The sequence below is a fragment of the Aquarana catesbeiana genome, linkage group LG05, assembly GCF_042186555.1.
Source record: "Aquarana catesbeiana isolate 2022-GZ linkage group LG05, ASM4218655v1, whole genome shotgun sequence".
Classification (NCBI taxonomy): Eukaryota; Metazoa; Chordata; class Amphibia; order Anura; family Ranidae; genus Aquarana; species Aquarana catesbeiana.
Genome location: NC_133328.1, coordinates 181,592,547 through 181,611,272, shown reverse-complemented (window position 1 = coordinate 181,611,272; position 18,726 = coordinate 181,592,547). Strand labels below are relative to the sequence as shown.

The following is an 18,726-nucleotide window of genomic DNA, read 5'->3' as shown; positions in this document are numbered from 1 at the left end:
AAAGTGTCCTTTTATTAATATGCGGTCTTTGATAGACACAAAGAAAATAAAGTATTTTATTCTGCGAGTATAACTCGGGAGGTAGATAACTCTACATAAAAATCCAATTCCGGCTACAAAAAAAAAATTCAAGAACACCCAAAAACTCTAACCTACAGATAAAAACAATAAACAATTCACCATTCACCACACCCCTATGGAGACGTTCATGAGTAGAATTATAAACTCAACAACTCTAATCAAAAGAATCCTGAAATTCAATTTAAAAAAATCTATGTGATCTATAAAAACACTCAACATACCAGGTTATGCTGGCCAGCATATCTCATCTAGGTACTGGGATGGGGTACAGCCTAAAAAAGTATAGTCATTTGAGCAACACATTGATTTTGAGCAAAGTCTCCCAAACCCCAGGGGCAGGAATGTAGACAATCTTTTCAGGTCTGCTGATATGTGTCTGAAAACCACTGCATTGAAATAGCATTAGTATTGAAGTGATACCCTAAATAGGGTATAGAGTTAGTGGTCCATTGAAAGGCAAAGTTAGTTTTATTTCAGTTTTTGGACCGATACATACAATTTGCGTCTATTAACCATGAGGCCACACATCTTGGCAAAATAATATAGCAATTTAAGCAAATTAGGAATGGTTATTGGGGAAGTGATGGATATGAGAACATCCATCAGCAAAAAGGGCGCATTTGTGTCTGCAAATTATGCCCTTAGAGTATGGGGCTCCACTGCCAATACAAACAGGAGAGGTGATAGTGGACAACCCTGTTGGGTGCCCTTTGAATCTGTTTAACCAAGGATTTATGCTCTTCAATGAAAATTTGGCATGTCAGGGCTGAACATAAGGTCTAATTTCTATTTTATAAGCATTGGTATTTAAACTTCTTTTTTTTTTCATTCATTTTGTTGAATAATTTGTATGTCATATTAAAATAAAATGTAAGATTTAAAAGAAAGTCTATATTTAGTTAAAAAAAAAACAAAAACAAAAAAAATAAAATAAAAAACTTTGCAATGCTTTGTACCAGAGTTGTAATGTTAGCCCCATATTAGAATACAATTTATACTTTTCATCTATGGTCACATTAGTTGTCTTAAAACTAACACTGGTCAAAGTATAAAAAAGAAACAAATTTTTTGGTAACAAAACATAATTTTTCCAAGACAATATCATCAAATGAAAATCTCATTTGTCCACCAAAAATTACATACTATACATATTACATCTTTGTCATAAGTAAAGATAAAGTTATTGACAAATCAATAGGCCCATAGCGGAAATGTAAAATTTTCTCTGGTCCATAGAGTAGATGTGAGTAAAAGTAAAATTCTAGCCTAAAGGCTTCTTAACGTCAAGTACATTGAGCTGTGTTGATCAGTGCAGGCTTAAGGCAGGGACACTGGAAAAACAACTGTTCTACAGATTCCCTTTTCATACCATACACGTGCAGCGTGTTTCCTTTTTTATACAATGTAATGCACAAAAATGCTTTACAACGCACAAAGGAATGGAGTGTTGTGCATAGAGTTAAATGAAGCAGAAAAAAAGTGAAACCAAATTAGAGAAGGGGACAAAAAAGGCTCCTTTGAATAGCAGAGATACAGTAGGTATCTTCTGGTGTATGCTTTAAATGAGGACTTTAAAAAAAGTATCGGTTAACTTAAATGTCACCCTATCGGCGCTATGTACACTACTGGTTGCCAGCAATTTTACTGAAAGTTGAAGATGCTCCATTTCTTTTGAATGTTTTTGCTGTCAACTTCTTTTTTTATCATTTTAAATGGAAAAATAATCTTACACTGAATAAAAATTATCTTCTCTGAAAAAGCCTTGTAGGTACAATCAAAGTTTCATGAAAACACAATAAATCACAATTCATGTCCCAAAAAATACACATATTAGCACAAACCATACTGAAATCCAATATTACATTTACATTGAAATACAGTTTACAAATGATGCCTTAAAGAGTAGAAAAGTTCAGGGACACTAATCATTAACTCCAGATTTTACTAGCAAAATCCATCATCTTTTATAGGACTTTTTATATATGCAGTAACCTGGATTCAGCTACCTTGAAGGTCTTTCTTCAACAAACACTTTTATAGCACACATAAATTGTGTTTTTTTGGTATTTGCCTCATTTCAAATGTAAATTATTTGAAACCAAATTAAGTTAGGCAACTGCAGAGTAGCATTTTGCTTTATTTGACAAAATAAATGCATTATTCTCAGACAGGTTACCGTCTGCACAGTCCTGTACTGAGGATTCATCAGTCAAGTGTATTTGAAATTGAAAAAAAAAAAAAACAGAACAAAACCTATAAACAGTGATAAAAAAATGCATGTTGTGCCATTTATAATACAAAAATACTAGAATACTCCGATAGAAAAAGACTATATAAACCAACATACAAAATTAAGGCCCTTTGTAAACCTGATGATTCCACCACACAACCATGCCACAGTTACTGAGCAATTAAGTTAAATTAAAGAATTTCAACCATTTTGATGTTGGACTCATTTTTAAACATCTTCAGATACATGATAGAATTCTCATTTTTTTACATAAAAATGTACTTAAAACCTACAAAACAATATATTATATATTTTCTGAAAGCCAAGCCCCTAAGATTTAAAAAAGGTAGCTGCCATTTTTATGTTGCAAGATATTTGTGTAACTGTTTATCAAATCTATCGTTTCAGTAAAAAAAATATGAATTTTAGTTCACACAAATTCCCAAATTTCCTGTAAAATATATGAGACTATGTCAAGTAACTAAATACCAAATATGTCAAGCCTCCTGCACGCATCCACAATATGATGACGCTTTAAAAACTGTCAGGGACATGTCAGCAGTCGTCGGGTGAATCTGCGTGCACGCAGGTCCACAAGAAATGTTTCTAGGCGAATTCAGCTAAATTCCCCACCAGGGGGCGCCGGCGCGCTTCCGCGTGCGCCCGTACGCGCGTTCGCGGGTGCGTGCGCCCATTCGCGCTAGCGCCATTTGGCGCCAATGGGGCCTTTAAAAGAGTCACAGGTGCTCATGTCAGGTGCTGTTCGTCTGCAGCTCTGCACCTGAAAGTTCCTGTATCTGCTTGCTGATTGTTTGCTATTGACCCGGCTACGTCTGACCACTCTCCAGTCTCCAAATCCGACCCGGCTTGCCTGACCTTCCTTATTCTGTTACCTGTTGCCGAACTCCTGCCTGTCTGACTATCCTTGGATCATCCCTCCTGTTTATACCTGCCTGATCTCCTGCCAACACGGACTGTCTGACCTTGTTTGCCTGTGTCCTGTGACGCTGCTTCCAGCCTGCTTGTTTGCTTCCAGCTGCTGTCATCGCATCTGTCCGCCTGCCCTCCGGCCTGCACCAGTTGCCTGCATCCGCGATTCAGCCATCCCTGAGGGACATCCTTCCAGTTCCGGTGTCTGCTTCTGCTGTAACCTACATCAGGCCCTCCTACCCACTGTGCTCAGGAGACCACTGTTCCCACTTCCAGCGGCTCCTGAACCAGCGTTCAAGAGAGGTCTCCTTCCACCAGTCAGGCTCAACTACCAGGTACATTACAGTACGAACAGCCATGACTGAGCCTGCAGGAGAGACCTCTCCCATTAAGGAGATCTGTACGCACCTGGCAGCCCTCACCCAAGCAGTTAAGACTTTACAGGACAGCTATGACAGACTAGAGGGTCAAGTGTTAAACCTCAGTGGTCCCGGTGGTGTGGCTCCTGCCCCCGCAGCCGCTCCAGTACAGGCTGCTGCACCACCCTCCGTGGTCATGCTTCCACCGGAACCAAGAGTCCCTCTTCCTGAAAAGTTTTCTGGTGACCGAACCAAGTTTTTGGCTTTCCGCAGCGCCTGTCAACTGTACTTCGGTTTACAGCCACGGACTTTTTCCTTGGAAGTCACCAAGGTGGGATTTGTCATATCCCTTCTCCAGGGGGAACCTCAGACCTGGCCCCACCGCTTGCTTGAATCCAACGCTGTACAGATCCAGTCTTTACCCGCCTTCTTTGAAGCCATGGCCCAGATTTATGAGGACCCTCAGCGGGCTGCCACCGCTGAGACAGCTTTGTTCGCGCTCCAGCAAGGCCGTAGGCCGGCCGAGGACTAAGTCATGGACTTTCGACGCTGGAGCGCGGACACTCAATGGAACAACGCAGCTCTACGCCACCAGTTCCGCATGGGGCTATCTGAGGGTCTTAAGGATGAACTTGCCCGGGTGGGAATGCCTGACACCTTGGAGGAACTTATTGCCATTACAATCCAAATTGACCGACGCCTTCGTGAGCGCCGGTCTGAACGATCCTCTCAACAAACACGGCCTATGTGGATGACCACAAGAGCCCCGCTGCCTGCCTCCCGGTATCCATCTTCTGCCGGGCCAAGTCCAGTCAACCAAACAACTGATGCCTCCGAACCTATGCAACTGGGTCTTATGCGTACTACTCTGACCCCTGAGGAACGGGCACGCAGACGCCAACTGAACCTTTATCTCTATTGTGGCGGGACGGGCCACTATGTGAACAACTGCCCAGTAAAGACCCGTAAGTGTTTTACTTCAACTCCAACCAGTTTATCTGCTTTAACAGCCAATGCCACTCAACTTGTCCTCCCTCTCTCATTACAGCTCCAGGGAAGAACAATTCAAGTCAACGCCATTGTTGATTCCGGGGCATGCAGCTGCTTTGTTGACTCTGTTTTTGCTACTCAACAAGATCTTCCTTTAAAGGATAAGACACACAGACTTTCAATTTTTTTGGCCGATGGATCCCATATAAAATCTGGACAGGTCTCTCAAGAAACCCTTCCTCTGTCTGCTACCTGCTCATCTCAGCACCGAGAAATCCTAGTCCTGGACGTTATCTCTTCACCACTTTTTCCAATCATTTTGGGAATGCCCTGGCTTCAAGCCCACAATCCTCTTGTTAACTGGGCCATGGGCGAGATCAAGTTTCAGTCACCCTATTGCCAGAAACATTGTCTACCTGAACCTGTCAATTCTGCTACCACCTTATTGTGTATGGACATTGACCAAGATCTGCTTCAAAACATACCAGAGGCCTATCAGGACTTTGCAGACGTGTTCAGTAAGAAGGGAGCAGACTCTCTGCCACCCCATCGGCCCTATGACTGTCCAATTGAGTTGCTTCCTGGGGCTGAGATTCCTTTTGGGCGCATCTTTCCGCTATCCGAAAAGGAACAAGAGGCACTTAAGGCTTACATCAATGAAAATCTTGAAAAAGGCTTCATTCGACAGTCCACTTCACCAGCCGGGGCGGGCATATTTTTTGTCTCCAAAAAAGACCTTACGCTTCGCCCTTGTGTGGACTATCGGGAGCTAAACAAAATCACGGTCAAAAACCGTTACCCGTTGCCCCTAATACCCGAACTGTTTCAAAAATTAAGGTCCGCCATCATCTTTACCAAATTGGATTTGAGAGGAGCCTACAATCTGGTCCGCATTCGGGCCGGGGATGAATGGAAGACGGCCTTCCGGACCCGTTTCGGACACTATGAATATTTAGTCATGCCCTTCGGCCTTTGCAATGCTCCTGCCACCTTTCAGCATCTGGTCAATGATGTGTTTAAGGATTTCCTGGACATCTTCCTAATTGTCTACCTGGACGATATTTTAATTTTCTCCAGTTCTCTCCAGCAACATAGGGAACATGTCCGTAAAGTTCTGGCCCGACTCCGCCTGCACAGATTGTATGCCAAGGCGGAGAAGTGCGAAGTTGAACAAAGGGAGATTCAGTTTCCGGGGTTGGTCATTTCCCCCACCGGCATCAAAATGGACCCTCAGAAAGTGTCTGCTGTATTAGAATGGCCAGCACCCATGGACAAGAAGGGCGTACAACGCTTCATCGGATTTGCAAACTTTTACAGGAAGTTTATCAGGGGATGCTCTACCATCATCTCCCCCATTACACAGCTTACCAAGCAGAATCTTCGTTTCCACTGGAACTCGGAAGCTCAAGAGGCCTTTGAAGAGTTAAAGAGGCGTTTCACGTCGGCTCCGATCCTTAGTCATCCTGACCCATCTTTGCCCTTTATCCTAGAGGTTGATGCCTCCGAAGTAGCTGTGGGTGCTATTATCTCCCAACGACAAGGCAACAAGGATGCATCCTGTAGGGTTCTTCTCTAGAAAACTTTCACTGGCTGAACGGAACTACAATGTGGGGGACCGGGAGTTACTTGCTATCAAGACAGCCTTGGAAGAATGGAGATATTTGCTTGAAGGTGCAGTCCATCCAGTACTAATTTATACGGATCACAAGAATCTGGAATATTTAAGATCTGCTAAGAGACTAAAACCCAGACAGGCCCGTTGGGCTCTATTCTTTACACGGTTTTGCTTCCATATAACCTACCGGCCGGGATCCAAGAATGTAAAGCCAGATGCGCTGTCGCGCATGTTTGATAATCCTAAGGACTCTTCTGTACCTGACACTATTCTGCCGGCAAATAGTTTTCTTCTCCTTCAGACAGATCTTCTATCCATGATCAGAGAAGCATCCCCAGAACCTTCAAGTCTCCAGGGGTCCTCTTTAACATCTCGAGATGGACTATTATGGAGGGGAAGTCAAATTTTTGTACCAGAGAACGTCCGAGTCAAGGTGCTAACACTCTTGCATGACCATCCACTTGCAGGACATTTTGGGGTCCGTAAGACCCTTGACTTGGTGCAGCGCACCTTTTGGTGGCCTAACTTAAAGGAATTTTGCAGAAAATATGTTAACTCCTGCTCTGTCTGCATCCAGAATAAAACTCCCAGAAACAGAGCTTGGGGACTACTAAGACCATTGCCTATACCAGATAGGCCCTGGAGGATGATAGCAATGGACTTTATAGTTGAATTGCCATGTTCTGAGGGATGTTCGGCAATCCTTGTGGTCGTTGATCGACTATCCAAAATGGCCCACTTCGTGCCCCTAAAGGGAACACCTTCTGCTGTGGAGACGGCCCGTGTGTTCATTAAGGAAATTGTCAGGTTACATGGAATTCCCGCAAATATAGTGTCTGATAGGGGGGTACAGTTTACTTCACGCTTTTGGAAAGCCCTCTGTGAAAACCTGAAAATTGAACTAGCTCTGTCCTCAGCATACCACCCCCAAACAAATGGGCAAACTGAAAGGACAAATCAGACTCTGGAGCAGTACATTAGGTGTTTTACATCTTTTGTGCAAGAGGATTGGGTGTCCCTGCTGCCCCTAGCGGAATTCGCTTATAACAATGCTAGTCACTCTGCCACTGGTCAATCCCCTTTCTTTGCCAATTATGGGTTTCATGCATCTTTTTTACCAGATTTTCTTTCAGAATCCTCAGTTCCAGCGGTCCAGAACACAGTGCAATTCCTCAACCGTAATAATCGGATCTTGCAGGAAGCGGTATCCAAGGCGCAAGCGGACAATAAGAGGTTCTTTGATCAGAAAAGAAGAGGAGATCTAGACCTTCAGCTTGGCGACAAGGTATGGCTGTCTACCAATAATATTAGATTGACATGTCCTTCCAAGAAGCTTGCTCCTAAATTTATTGGGCCTTTCCCTGTGAAAAGGAAAATTAACAAGGTATCTTATGAATTATGCTTACCTGACTCACTTAAGATACACCCTGTGTTTCACGTGTCACTCTTAAAGCCTGCTGTAGATGACCCTTTTCCTGATAGGGGCACCAGGGTCCCTGAACCAGTTCTGGTGGACGGCAATGAGGAGTATGAAGTGGAATCCATCCTTGACTGCAGAAAGAGGTCTGGGCAAGTACAGTTTTTAATTAAATGGAAGGGGTATGGTCCGGAAAACAACTCATGGGAACCTGACTGTAATATTCATGTCAAACGTTTGATTCGTGCCTTTTTCTCTGTCCATCCGGAAAAGAAAAGTCATCTGGGCATCCGGAGGCTGCCCGTTGGGAGGGGGCAATGTCAGGGACATGTCAGCAGTCGTCGGGTGAATCTGCGTGCACGCAGGTCCACAAGAAATGTTTCTAGGCGAATTCAGCTAAATTCCCCACCAGGGGAGCCGGCGCGCTTCCGCGTGCGCCCGTTCGCACTAGCGCCGTTTGGCGCCAAGGGGCCTTTAAAAGAGTCACAGGTGCTCATGTCAGGTGCTGTTCGTCTGCAGCTCTGCACCTGAAAGTTCCTGTATCTGCTTGCTGATTGTTTGCTATTGACCCGGCTACGTCTGACCACTCTCCAGTCTCCAAATCCGACCCGGCTTGCCTGACCTTGCTTATTCTGTTACCTGTTGCCGAACTCCTGCCTGTCTGACTATCCTTGGATCATCCCTCCTGTTTATACCTGCCTGATCTCCTGCCAACACGGACTGTCTGACCTTGTTTGCCTGTGTCCTGTGACACTGCTTCTAGCCTGCTTGTTTGCTTCCAGCTGCTGTCATCGCATCTGTCCGCCTGTCCTCTGGCCTGCACCAGTTGCCTGCATCCGCGATTCAGCCATCCCTGAGGGACATCCTTCCAGTTCCGGTGTCTGCTTCTGCTGGAACCTACATCAGGCCCTCCTACCCACTGTGCTCAGGAGACCACTGTTCCCACTTCCAGCAGCTCCTGAACCAGCGTTCAAGAGAGGTCTCCTTCCACCAGTCAGGCTCAACTACCAGGAACATTACAAAAACCCTGTAAAACCACCCAAATCAATTCTGTTACAAAGCTAGAACTCTGGCAAAGAAATCATAAACTATCTAGCAGCTGCTACTGAATACAAAGAAAACACATTTGCTTTAATGTCCCCCTCCTCAGGAAAACAATGCCCACTTTTCTTTCAGTCCCCAAATGCTGTGTTCAGCCACTAGGAACTAATACAGTTAAAGGCACTAAGAAAACACCCATTACGTCTGGAGGAGTATATTTACTCCCTTTTCTTTCATATGGCAGCCCTGTTGCTTGGTGATTTTGGCATTTGGGTGTCTTTGTGGCACAAAAAACTGTAATGTATAATTTTTGGGAGCTTTCTTCCAAGTTCTCACTCAAAGACATTACTATGATTTATTAGTGACATCTGCGTGAGCATGCAGTCTTAACAAATACCGTACTTGTTTTCTTGCCCTCCATCATTCAGGTGCTTGACTCCGTTCATGCTCAGATCACCTAAAATGTGCTCATTATGTGTTTCATAATTAAAGCAGATCTTGTACTACAAAGCAAGTGGTTCTGTGTTTTTTTTTTAATGAATCCTCCCCAGTATGACAGGCTGACATCCATTGTGGCTATTTTACAAGAGATTGGAAGGAAGGATTTCCCCATTTCCATAGCTGAATTCCTAAGCCCTCCGGTCAGAGACAACCTGGCCCTTGGTGGCAAGCATATCGGTTTGTCCAGAGAATGAACTGCTCTGCCCCACAATGATAGGATTTTGAGTTGTAGAGGTCTGGAGTGGAAATGGGCAAACCAGCCTCAAAGGAGGCCACCATAAGACCCAGTAATCTCATGCAGAAAAAAGAGGGAATTCCCGGACTAAGGATTCAGGTCTGGGAGCAGACTTTCTTGTGATAAGCTGGTCCCAACCCAGAATCCTGAATGTTCAGGATTCAACCAAATCTTTTCAAGGTACGAGCTGTGCTGACCGTTCCTTCAACAAAAAGTTTTTAAGATATCCCACAATGGGGATGCCCTGGAAGTGTAACAAGACAAGCACAGGGGCTAGAACTCTGGTGAACACATGGAAATTCAGAAGACAGGCCAAATGTAAGGGCTACAAACTAGAATCGCTGGGGATCCACAGCAAAACAACTGAATTGCTGGAAAAATAGGCACATGCAATGACACATTTTTTATGTTTACATACATAGGCTAGAGAATCTCCCTTATGGCAGGAGGCTATGACAAAACTGGTGGATTCCAAGCAGAATGTTTGAGGTCAGATGACAATATTTAGGACTTTGAGATCCTAGATGGGATGCATGCCTGCTTTTGATTTTGGAACTGTGAAAAAGTTGCAATAAAAATACCAGAAACCTTTCCATCACAGAAAGGGGGCAATAACCCTTTGCTCCAGAAGACCTGTGGCGGCTGCAAGGATGTCTGCTAATCTGTGTAGTGACAAAGGATGGTTGAAAGACATGAACTGGGGAGCTGAAAACAGAACTTTAGTTTATAGCCCCTAAAAAAAAAAAAAAAAAAAAACTTTTGTATTCAAGCATCTGAGATGTAGTCTATCCAGGTGTCCAAAAAGGCTAAAAGATGTCCCCCACTATGGAAATTGGGGGTGTCCTTTTATGCCAAGAGGACTTGTCTGCAGGTTTAGGGATTTAGGGGCCAAGGAATTGTGGTGAATCTGGACTCCTGGCTTGAGTTTGACCGTAGTGGCCGAAACCTGGGAGCAAAGAAATTGAACTCTTCTTGGCTTCAGACGAGGGAAGAAAACAATTATATACAATACTCACAGTGCTGACATGAACACCATAAAGATACACAAAAAAATATATAAAATTCCCCTGTAAAATAGACAGCTCATGTCCAAGACTGGGAGATGATCTATTGCACACAAAACATAAAAATGTGGCAGAAGTTCCCTGCTTGTCCTTGTGAATTAGTGTACATTTACTCAAAAAAATAATTTAAAACAAGATGAGTACTTTTTTATTTTAATAAAGGAATTCGTTAAAAATTGTCTTTGTCTTTATTTACACTTTTTTTTCTGACTGGGTAGAGGTATTATAAACCACTTACTTGTTCACATAAGGGGGGCAGTATCTGGGGGTCTAATTCTTCTTAACCACTTCAATACAGGGCACTTTTACCCCCTTCCTGCCCAGGACAGCTTTCAGCACTGTCGCACTTTGAATGACAATTACGCGGTAATGCGACACTGTACCCATATGAAATTATTAATCTTTTTCGCCCCACAAATAGAGTTTTCTTTTGGTGGCATTTGATCATCACTGGCCTGTTTATTTTTTTTTGTGCTACAGATAAAAAAAAAAAAAAAATTTGAAAACAAAAATAAATTATTTGTTTTGGTTATAACATTTTGTAAATAAGTATGTTTTCTCCTTCACTGATGGGCACTGATGAGACAGCACTGATGGGCACCGATGAGGTGGCACAGGTGAGGTGTCACTGATGGGCACTAATGAGGAGGCACTGATATACAGCACTGATGGGTACTGACTGCCATTACTAATGGGCACTGATTGGCAGCCTTTATGGGCACTGATTGGCATAAAATATGGGTACAGGTGGGCACCGATTGGCATTTTATGTGAGTACAGGTGAGCATCGCTGGTGGGGTACTGATGAGCATCACTGGCGGGTACTGGTGGGCAATGCATTGCTGATGGGTCTGCACTGATAATCAATGCACTGATTATCAGCGCATCAACCACTGGTCTAGGATTGTGGGGAAGAGGCCTTTGTGCTTATCAACATGGGGATAACGTGCTTTGCCTGAAGGTCCCAAGGTATCCCCCATCCCATGCTGAGGCGAGGTGGTCTGGTATGGTCCAGGAGAGGGGGCTGCATGCTCACATTTCCCCCTCCACTTTGCTGGCCTGATATGTTCTTGTAAGGATGTGGTATGGATTTTTTTTTTTTTTAGGGGGGGGGGGGGGCATGAGGCTTTTTTTCTTGATTTTTTGCATGGGTTCCCCTTTAAAATCCATACCAGACCAAAAGGGCCAGATATGAATTAGGGGGTGAGCCCCATTCCCAGCTTCTTTGCTTACATGGGCAGGAATTTCTGGCTATGTAAGTGGCTGGGGCCGGTGATGTAACTGGTTGTTAGGTACTCAGTAGTGTCTGCACCCACTGGCGTTGATAACAATCATTGACAGCAGAAAGCTGTCATAATCACAGTAGTAATACCACAATTACACATGATGTTCAGAGAAATAAAACATAAAGGAAAGAAAAGAAAGAAACTACTTCTGTGCTCAGAAAACCATAAATGTTCTCTTAAAATCAGTGTTATGGGTGTTCCCTTTATTAAATGTTTGTTGGTAAGATTTTATATAACAAAAACTCACACACATCAACAAACCATTGGTAAAGATTGTGCAATTTACTGGGTTATAAGCACCACAAAAGGCAAACGTGACAGTATAAAGTTATTTTGGTTTTCACAAGACTTTAAAAGCTGTGAAGAAATTAGGAATTAGGAAGCAATCACTTTCTATTCAAATAAGACCACATTCACACCGGAATATTTTGTAGCTTGGAGTTGAAAGCTCCCAGACTCTCAACAAACAAAATCCCATGTAAATAAATTGTGACCCTTCGCATATGAGTAAACGCCGCCTGATGCTGGAAAAGCCATATGAGCTCCTTTTGCAGCAGATTTGGCCTGTAGCATTTATGTAAGCATTTTTCACCCTTTTTTTTTCCCAGGTGTATTTCAAGCATTTTTTATCATATATATTTGGTCCCCTGCCCCTAGTCAATTCCACTGACTAAAACATAAATGCCTAAAAGCTTAAATAAACATATGAAATGCTTAAAGTATGCTTTTAAAACACTTGTATACCTGCTGAAAATGCTCACATAAAAATGCCTGAAAATCCCTGAAGCTCAAAATGCACTCTAATGACGCGTACACACGATCGGAATTTTGGTCGGAAAAGGATATGATGGCTTTTCTGAAGGGATTCCGCTCAAGCTTGCCTTGCATACACACGGTCACACAAAAGTTTGCTGAACGTTCGACCGTTAAGAACGCGGTGACGTACAACACTACGATGAGCCGAGAAAATGAAGTTCAATGCTTCCGAGCATGCATCAAATTGTTTCCGAGCATGCGTAGGAATTTTGCGCGTCAGAATTGCTATAGATGATCGCATTTTCGGATAGGAACTTTTTCTGACCGAAAAATTGAGAACATGCTCTCAATCTTTTGCTGGCTGGAATTCTGCCAGCAAAAGTCCAATGGAGCATACACACGGTCGCATTTTCCGATCAAAAGCTCTCATCGGTCTTTTGCTGGCCGAATTTCCGATCGTGTGTACGCGGCATTACTGAGAAAAAGTTAATAACATGAGGATAAGACAACACAATTGGCTAATATGGTATGGTAACAAATTACAGTATAGTAAGTTCTTTTGAATCAAAAAAATATTTATAAACAATGTTTTTATGTGATAATAAAGTAAGGCCTTCCTTAAATAGTTAATTTAGAATGTAACTATTAAAATTAACTAAACTAAGCTAAACACTATATTAAAGTAGACATGAGGGCTGGGGTGCAAGGGTAGCACCTGCCACAATGCATGGCATGCTTGTACATTATGATAAAACTACCTCTGAGTTTGTCCTGTTTGTCAAAGGACAGCTCTGTGCTCTCCCTCGCCACTCCACAGTTCCAGCACCATCTTTGCAGTAGTGGCTGCCAATTTCTCCCACTTTTGGCCATTGGGCAGCCTATGGAGTTGCACCATCTTGAACTGGGCAGAGCTTCTGTGCACATTACAGATATTAGGAGTGTACACCGCACTGCACATGTACAGTAGGAATGGAGTTTTTTTTTCTTTTTGCAGAAGTCCATTCTGTCGATTAACTGTGCATTTTGTTTTTTCTTAAATTCATAGTGCTTAGCTACAGTATATACAAGTAAAAGTGCTGAAAATGACCATACTATATACAATTGTGTCACACTTGGCACTGTATGCAAGCAGTAACATTTTTGCAAAAATGGTAAAGTAAACTTACGCTTACCATAATCATCTGGAAAAGTTTGGGTATCAAGTTGCCATGTTCAATGTCCCTATAAAAAAAATATAAAATTATGTTTGAATGATATGTACATGTATCCTGTTTTAAAAAGGCTATGCTGTTACTTCACAGTTGTTTGGTGGAGGGATTTGTTGTCCATTTCACCCTAACCTATATGTGCCAAAGGTTTCATTACTGAACTAAGCCTTTATGACATATTATTGCCCTTTCATTATAAAATAATGAAAAAAAAAAAAACATTTTCTTTTGCTTAATTGGAAGGTGTTATTTTGATGCATATTCTAATACGTTTACCCCTTAAGGCCCCATTCACATTATGACAACTCCAGGTGTTGCACACATGCACGGTTTTGCATAGGGCAGCCTATTTATTTGCGACAAACGTTACAAAGTAGCTCATGTACCTTTTTGAACTTCCAAGTGCTTTTAAGACTGAAAAAACACATTTGCTTTTTGAATTTGGGGTACCATTAACGAAGGGTGCCACAAGTGACAGGCGTGTTTTGTAAACATGCATGTTTTCTAAATTATATAGTGCGAAGGCAGCCTAAAAGTTATGAAAATTTCAACAAACAGAAGTTAACTTCAGTCCCCCAATAACGTATAATTATCAGGCATGCATTCATGGATTGATAAGCATAGAGGACAATTTTGGTATGCTTCACTTGATTATTGCTAGTTACATTTCATTATTAAGCAGCAGCTGCTAAGTTGGGAGGATAAGATGAAAAGAGGAGGTCATTTTAGAAAACTGAATGAACAAGTATGAAGAGTAGATCAGGCTTTAACAAATTAACACTGTCACACATACCAAGCCAAACTGCAAAACATGTTAAATGCAGAAGGTTATATATCTGTTAAAATCCATACAAATGCAGATAGAACTTTACAAAAATGCCCTTAAAGATGATTTTCAATCTGATGAAAAGGCAGGATATGTTTTACCTAATATGATACGAAACAGCTGAAATCACCAAAATATAAAAATTGCTACTAAATAACATAGAAAAAAATTACACAAATAAGCATCTCATTCCACAAGCTGCAAGTTTGTAGCCACCCCCATATTACATTATACTGGGACCAACCAACACATACAGTACACAGAACAAGGAAATAATGTATTTTTTGTTTAGATCTACTAAGTCTTACATGGGGCTTTTTTTCTTAGAGAATAGGTGCAGGAACTCCCCCTTTCTGAGTCCTCTTTTCTCTGCCCCTACCCACCTAAGAGCACCTTTCCTTGGTTTCACCCCCTACCCATCTGCCAGTACTGCCTTTTTTAGAGAATACAGAACCAAGTATCATTTTGCAATTTGTATGGAATTTTTATGGAATTTGGTAATGATAACAAGAAAAGCACTAAAATAGATCCCCTGCAGAAAGTAACAATAGAGCCCCCCCCCCCCCAGCAACAATAGATTCCCCCATCAACAATGGACCACCCGCAACAAGATTCCCCCCAAGCAACAATAGACTCGGGGCATCAACAACAGATCTCTCACAGCCAGTATCAATAGACTTTATGGCAGCCAACAACAATAGACCCCTCCCTTAACAGTAGATCTCTCCCAGCAACAACTGACCCCCAGCAATATAAGACCCACCCCAAGCAACAATAGATCCCCACCAGAAACAGTAGACCCCCTCAGCAACAATAGACTCCTAGTGCTGGAGGTGCCGGAACTGCGTTCCCCCGCACTCCTGCTGAAAAAAAGCCCTGGCTTTACATACTCAGAAGTGGACAACAGTTCAAACTCTTGCGCTTATGCTTTTAAGTTAGATACAAAAGCACTCAATTTCTTTTTATCATCGCTCCTTCACAGGATGTAGTTTTTACTTTATGAAAGGAAACCTGAACTTGGAACATTTAGACCCCTTTCACACTGAGGCGCTTTTACGCTAAAAAAGCACCCGAAAAGCTCACAAAAACCTATTTCCATTAATTTCCATTGCATCATGTACCATAAGGTGCCTTATGCCTCACTGGACTCTCCAAAAAAAACAAAACTTTGTTATGGAGTATGCATGTTCACCAGCCTAGTACAAGACAATGCTCAGTGCAATCAGCTGGTTCCAGCACTTTCACATGTGGTAAGGATGGCATACCTAGCCTTAGGCACATGCCTCTTTCAGAAAGTCAGTATTTGAATAGGACTTTCAGAAGGCTGCAGCAGTGAAGTGGGAATACATGGGGCTAAAAGGGAGGGGCAAATGGGACAAAAAGTAATCTTAACCAGTTATGGGATCATTATATAGGAGCAGCCAATTTACAGGGGTTTATTTTTTAATAGACTGTGCACCTTGCAATTGCAATCATTTTCCCCAGAGCTTAGCAAATGTGATTGTAAAGTCTTGTTTAAAAAACAAAAAAAAAACATGTTATACTTATCTGTTCTGTGCAGTGGTTTTGCACAGAGACGCCCGTATCCTCCTCTTCTCAGGTTCCCCCACCAGTGCTCCTGGCTCCTCTCTCCTGCCGGGTGCCCCAGACCAAGCAGCTTGCTCAGGGGGCACCCCAGCAAGTGCGCTCCAGATCAGCAGCTCTGTGTGTCCATTCACACATGGAGCTGCAGCACAGCCCCGCCCGATCCGTCCCCTGACTGGCTCACTGGGCGATGGCTCCTGCTGCTGCAAAAGGTCAATCAGGAGTGCGAGTCCTCTGAGAGACAAGGCTCTCTTGGACATCGCTGGACTGAGAGGGGGCTAAGGTAAGTATGGGGGGGGGGGACACTGCTGCAACACACATAGAATGCATGAAGGTATAAAACCTTGTGCCTTTTCAGCCACTTCCGCTCCAGAAGGTTTCACTCACTTCCTGACCAGGCCATTTTTTGCGATACAGCACTGCGTTGCTTTAACTGACAACTGAACGGTCGTGCAGCGATGTAACCAAATAAAATGTATGTCCTTTTTTTCCCACAAATAGAGCTTTCTTTTGGTGGTATTTGATCACCTCTGCGTTTTTTATTTTTTGTGCTATAAACAAAAAAAAATTCAATTTTGAATAAAAAAACAATATTTTTTACTTTCTGCTATAAAACATTCCCAATAAAAAAAAAATAAAAAGATCAAATGCCTTAATCAATTTAGGCCAATATGTATTCTGCTACATATTTGTGGTAAAAAAAAATCCCAATAAGCATATATTGATTGGTTTGCACAAAAGTTAAAGTGTCCAAAAACGTAGCTGAAACACAAAGATCTCTCCTTAGCTCCCTGACAGATCAGCAGTTTGCCTTATTTACATAAGCACACCGCTGATCCGTCTCTCCACAGAACGATCAGCGAGTAGCGGCGGCCATCGCGGCCACCGGACCTGCTGATTGGCTCCCACTGTGTCCAATCACAGCAGGAGTGGCGCATGCCCCCTACACCATATGCACAAAATCATGTACAGGTATGTGATTTTGTGTAGTCGAGCTGCCCTGCTGCAGTATATGTACGTGGGGTGGTCAGGAAGCGGTTAAGCTCTGCTGATTTCCACCATCCAATTATATGCAAGCAAAAAAAATTGCATTGTGCTACATAAAGATGGCCTAGGCCAGTGTTTTTCAACTCCAGTCCTCAAGGCGCCCCAACAGGTCATGTTTTCAGGATTTCCCTCAGATGAAATGGCTGTGGTAATTACTAAGGCAGTGAAACTGATCAAATCACCTGTGCAAAATAATGGTAAGCCTGAAAACATGACCTGTTGGGGCGCCTTGAGGACTGGAGTTGAGAAACACTGGCCTAGGCAATAAGAAGATTGCCAAGGCCATCTTTATGTAGCACAATGCAATGTTTTTTGCTTGCATATAATTGGATGGTGGAAATCAGCAGAGCTTAACCGCTTCCTGACCGCCCCACATACATATACTGCAGCAGGGCAGCTTGGCTGAAACTGAGCTGCAGCACAGTGGCCAAGACCATACAGCTGTTTAACAGGACAGGTTCCACTCAGAACAGGCCTCACCATGGTCGACCAAAGAAGTTGAGTGCACGTGCTCAGCGTCATATCCAGAGGTTGTTTTTGAGAAATAGCTGTATGAGTGCTGCCAGCATTGCTGCAGAGGTTGAAGGGGTGGCGGGTCAGCCTGTCAGTGCTAAGACCACACGCTGCACACTGCATCAAATTGGTCTGCATGGCTGTCTTCCCAGAAGGAAGCCTCTTCTAAAGATGATGCACAAGAAAGCCCGCAAACAGATTGCTGAAGACAACCAGACCAAGGACAGGGATTACTGGAACAATGTCCTGTGGTCTGATGAGACCAAGATAAACTTATTTGGTTCAGATGGTGTCAAACATGTGTGGCGGCAACCAGGTGAGGAGTACAAAGACAAGTGTGTCCTGCCTACAGTCAAGCATGGTGGTGGGAGTGTCATAGTCTGGGGCTGCATGAGTGCTGCCAGCACTGGGGAACTACAGTTAATTGGGGGAACCATAAATGCCAACATGTACTGTGACATACTGAAGAAGAGCATGATCCCCCTCCCTTTGGAGAATGGGCCACAGGGCAGTATTCCAACATGATAACGACTCCAAACACACCTCCAAGACGACCACTGCCTTTCTAAAGAAGCTGAAGATAAAGGTGATGGACTGGCCAAGCATGTATCCAGACCTAAACCCTATTGAGCATCTGGGGGGCATCCTTAAATAAAAGGTGGAAGAGCGCAAGGTCTCTAACATCCACCAGCTCTGTAATGTAGTCATGGAGGAGTGGAAGAGGAATCCAGTGGCAACCTGTGAAACTCTGGTGAACGCCATGCCCAAGAGGGTTAAGGCAGTGCTGGAAAATAATGGCGGCGACACAAAAATTGACACTTTGGGTCCAATTTGGACACTTTCACTTAGAGGTGTACTCATTTTTGTTGCCAGAGGTTTAGACATTTATGGTTGTGTGTTTTGTGTATATTTTGAGGGAACAGTAAATTGTCATTTCTTCAGTGTTGTCACAAGATATAATAAAATATATACAAAAATGTGAGGGGTGCACTGACTTTCTGACATTTGTGAGATACTGTGTGTGTGTGTATATATATATATAT

The 18,726-nt window shown here is 43.0% G+C and overlaps 1 protein-coding gene across 2 annotated transcripts in view; it reads right to left on the bottom strand.

Annotated features, from left to right (window-relative positions):
- Positions 1 to 18,726, bottom strand: part of LOC141144583 (serine/threonine-protein kinase ULK4-like) — a 1,176,078-nt gene that overhangs the window by 501,108 nt on the left and 656,244 nt on the right. For both annotated transcript variants that reach the window (XM_073630414.1, XM_073630413.1), the window contains exon 31: positions 13,678 to 13,726. In XM_073630414.1, coding sequence (XP_073486515.1) covers positions 13,678 to 13,726 — 49 coding nt within the window. The remainder of the gene's footprint in view (positions 1 to 13,677; positions 13,727 to 18,726) is intronic.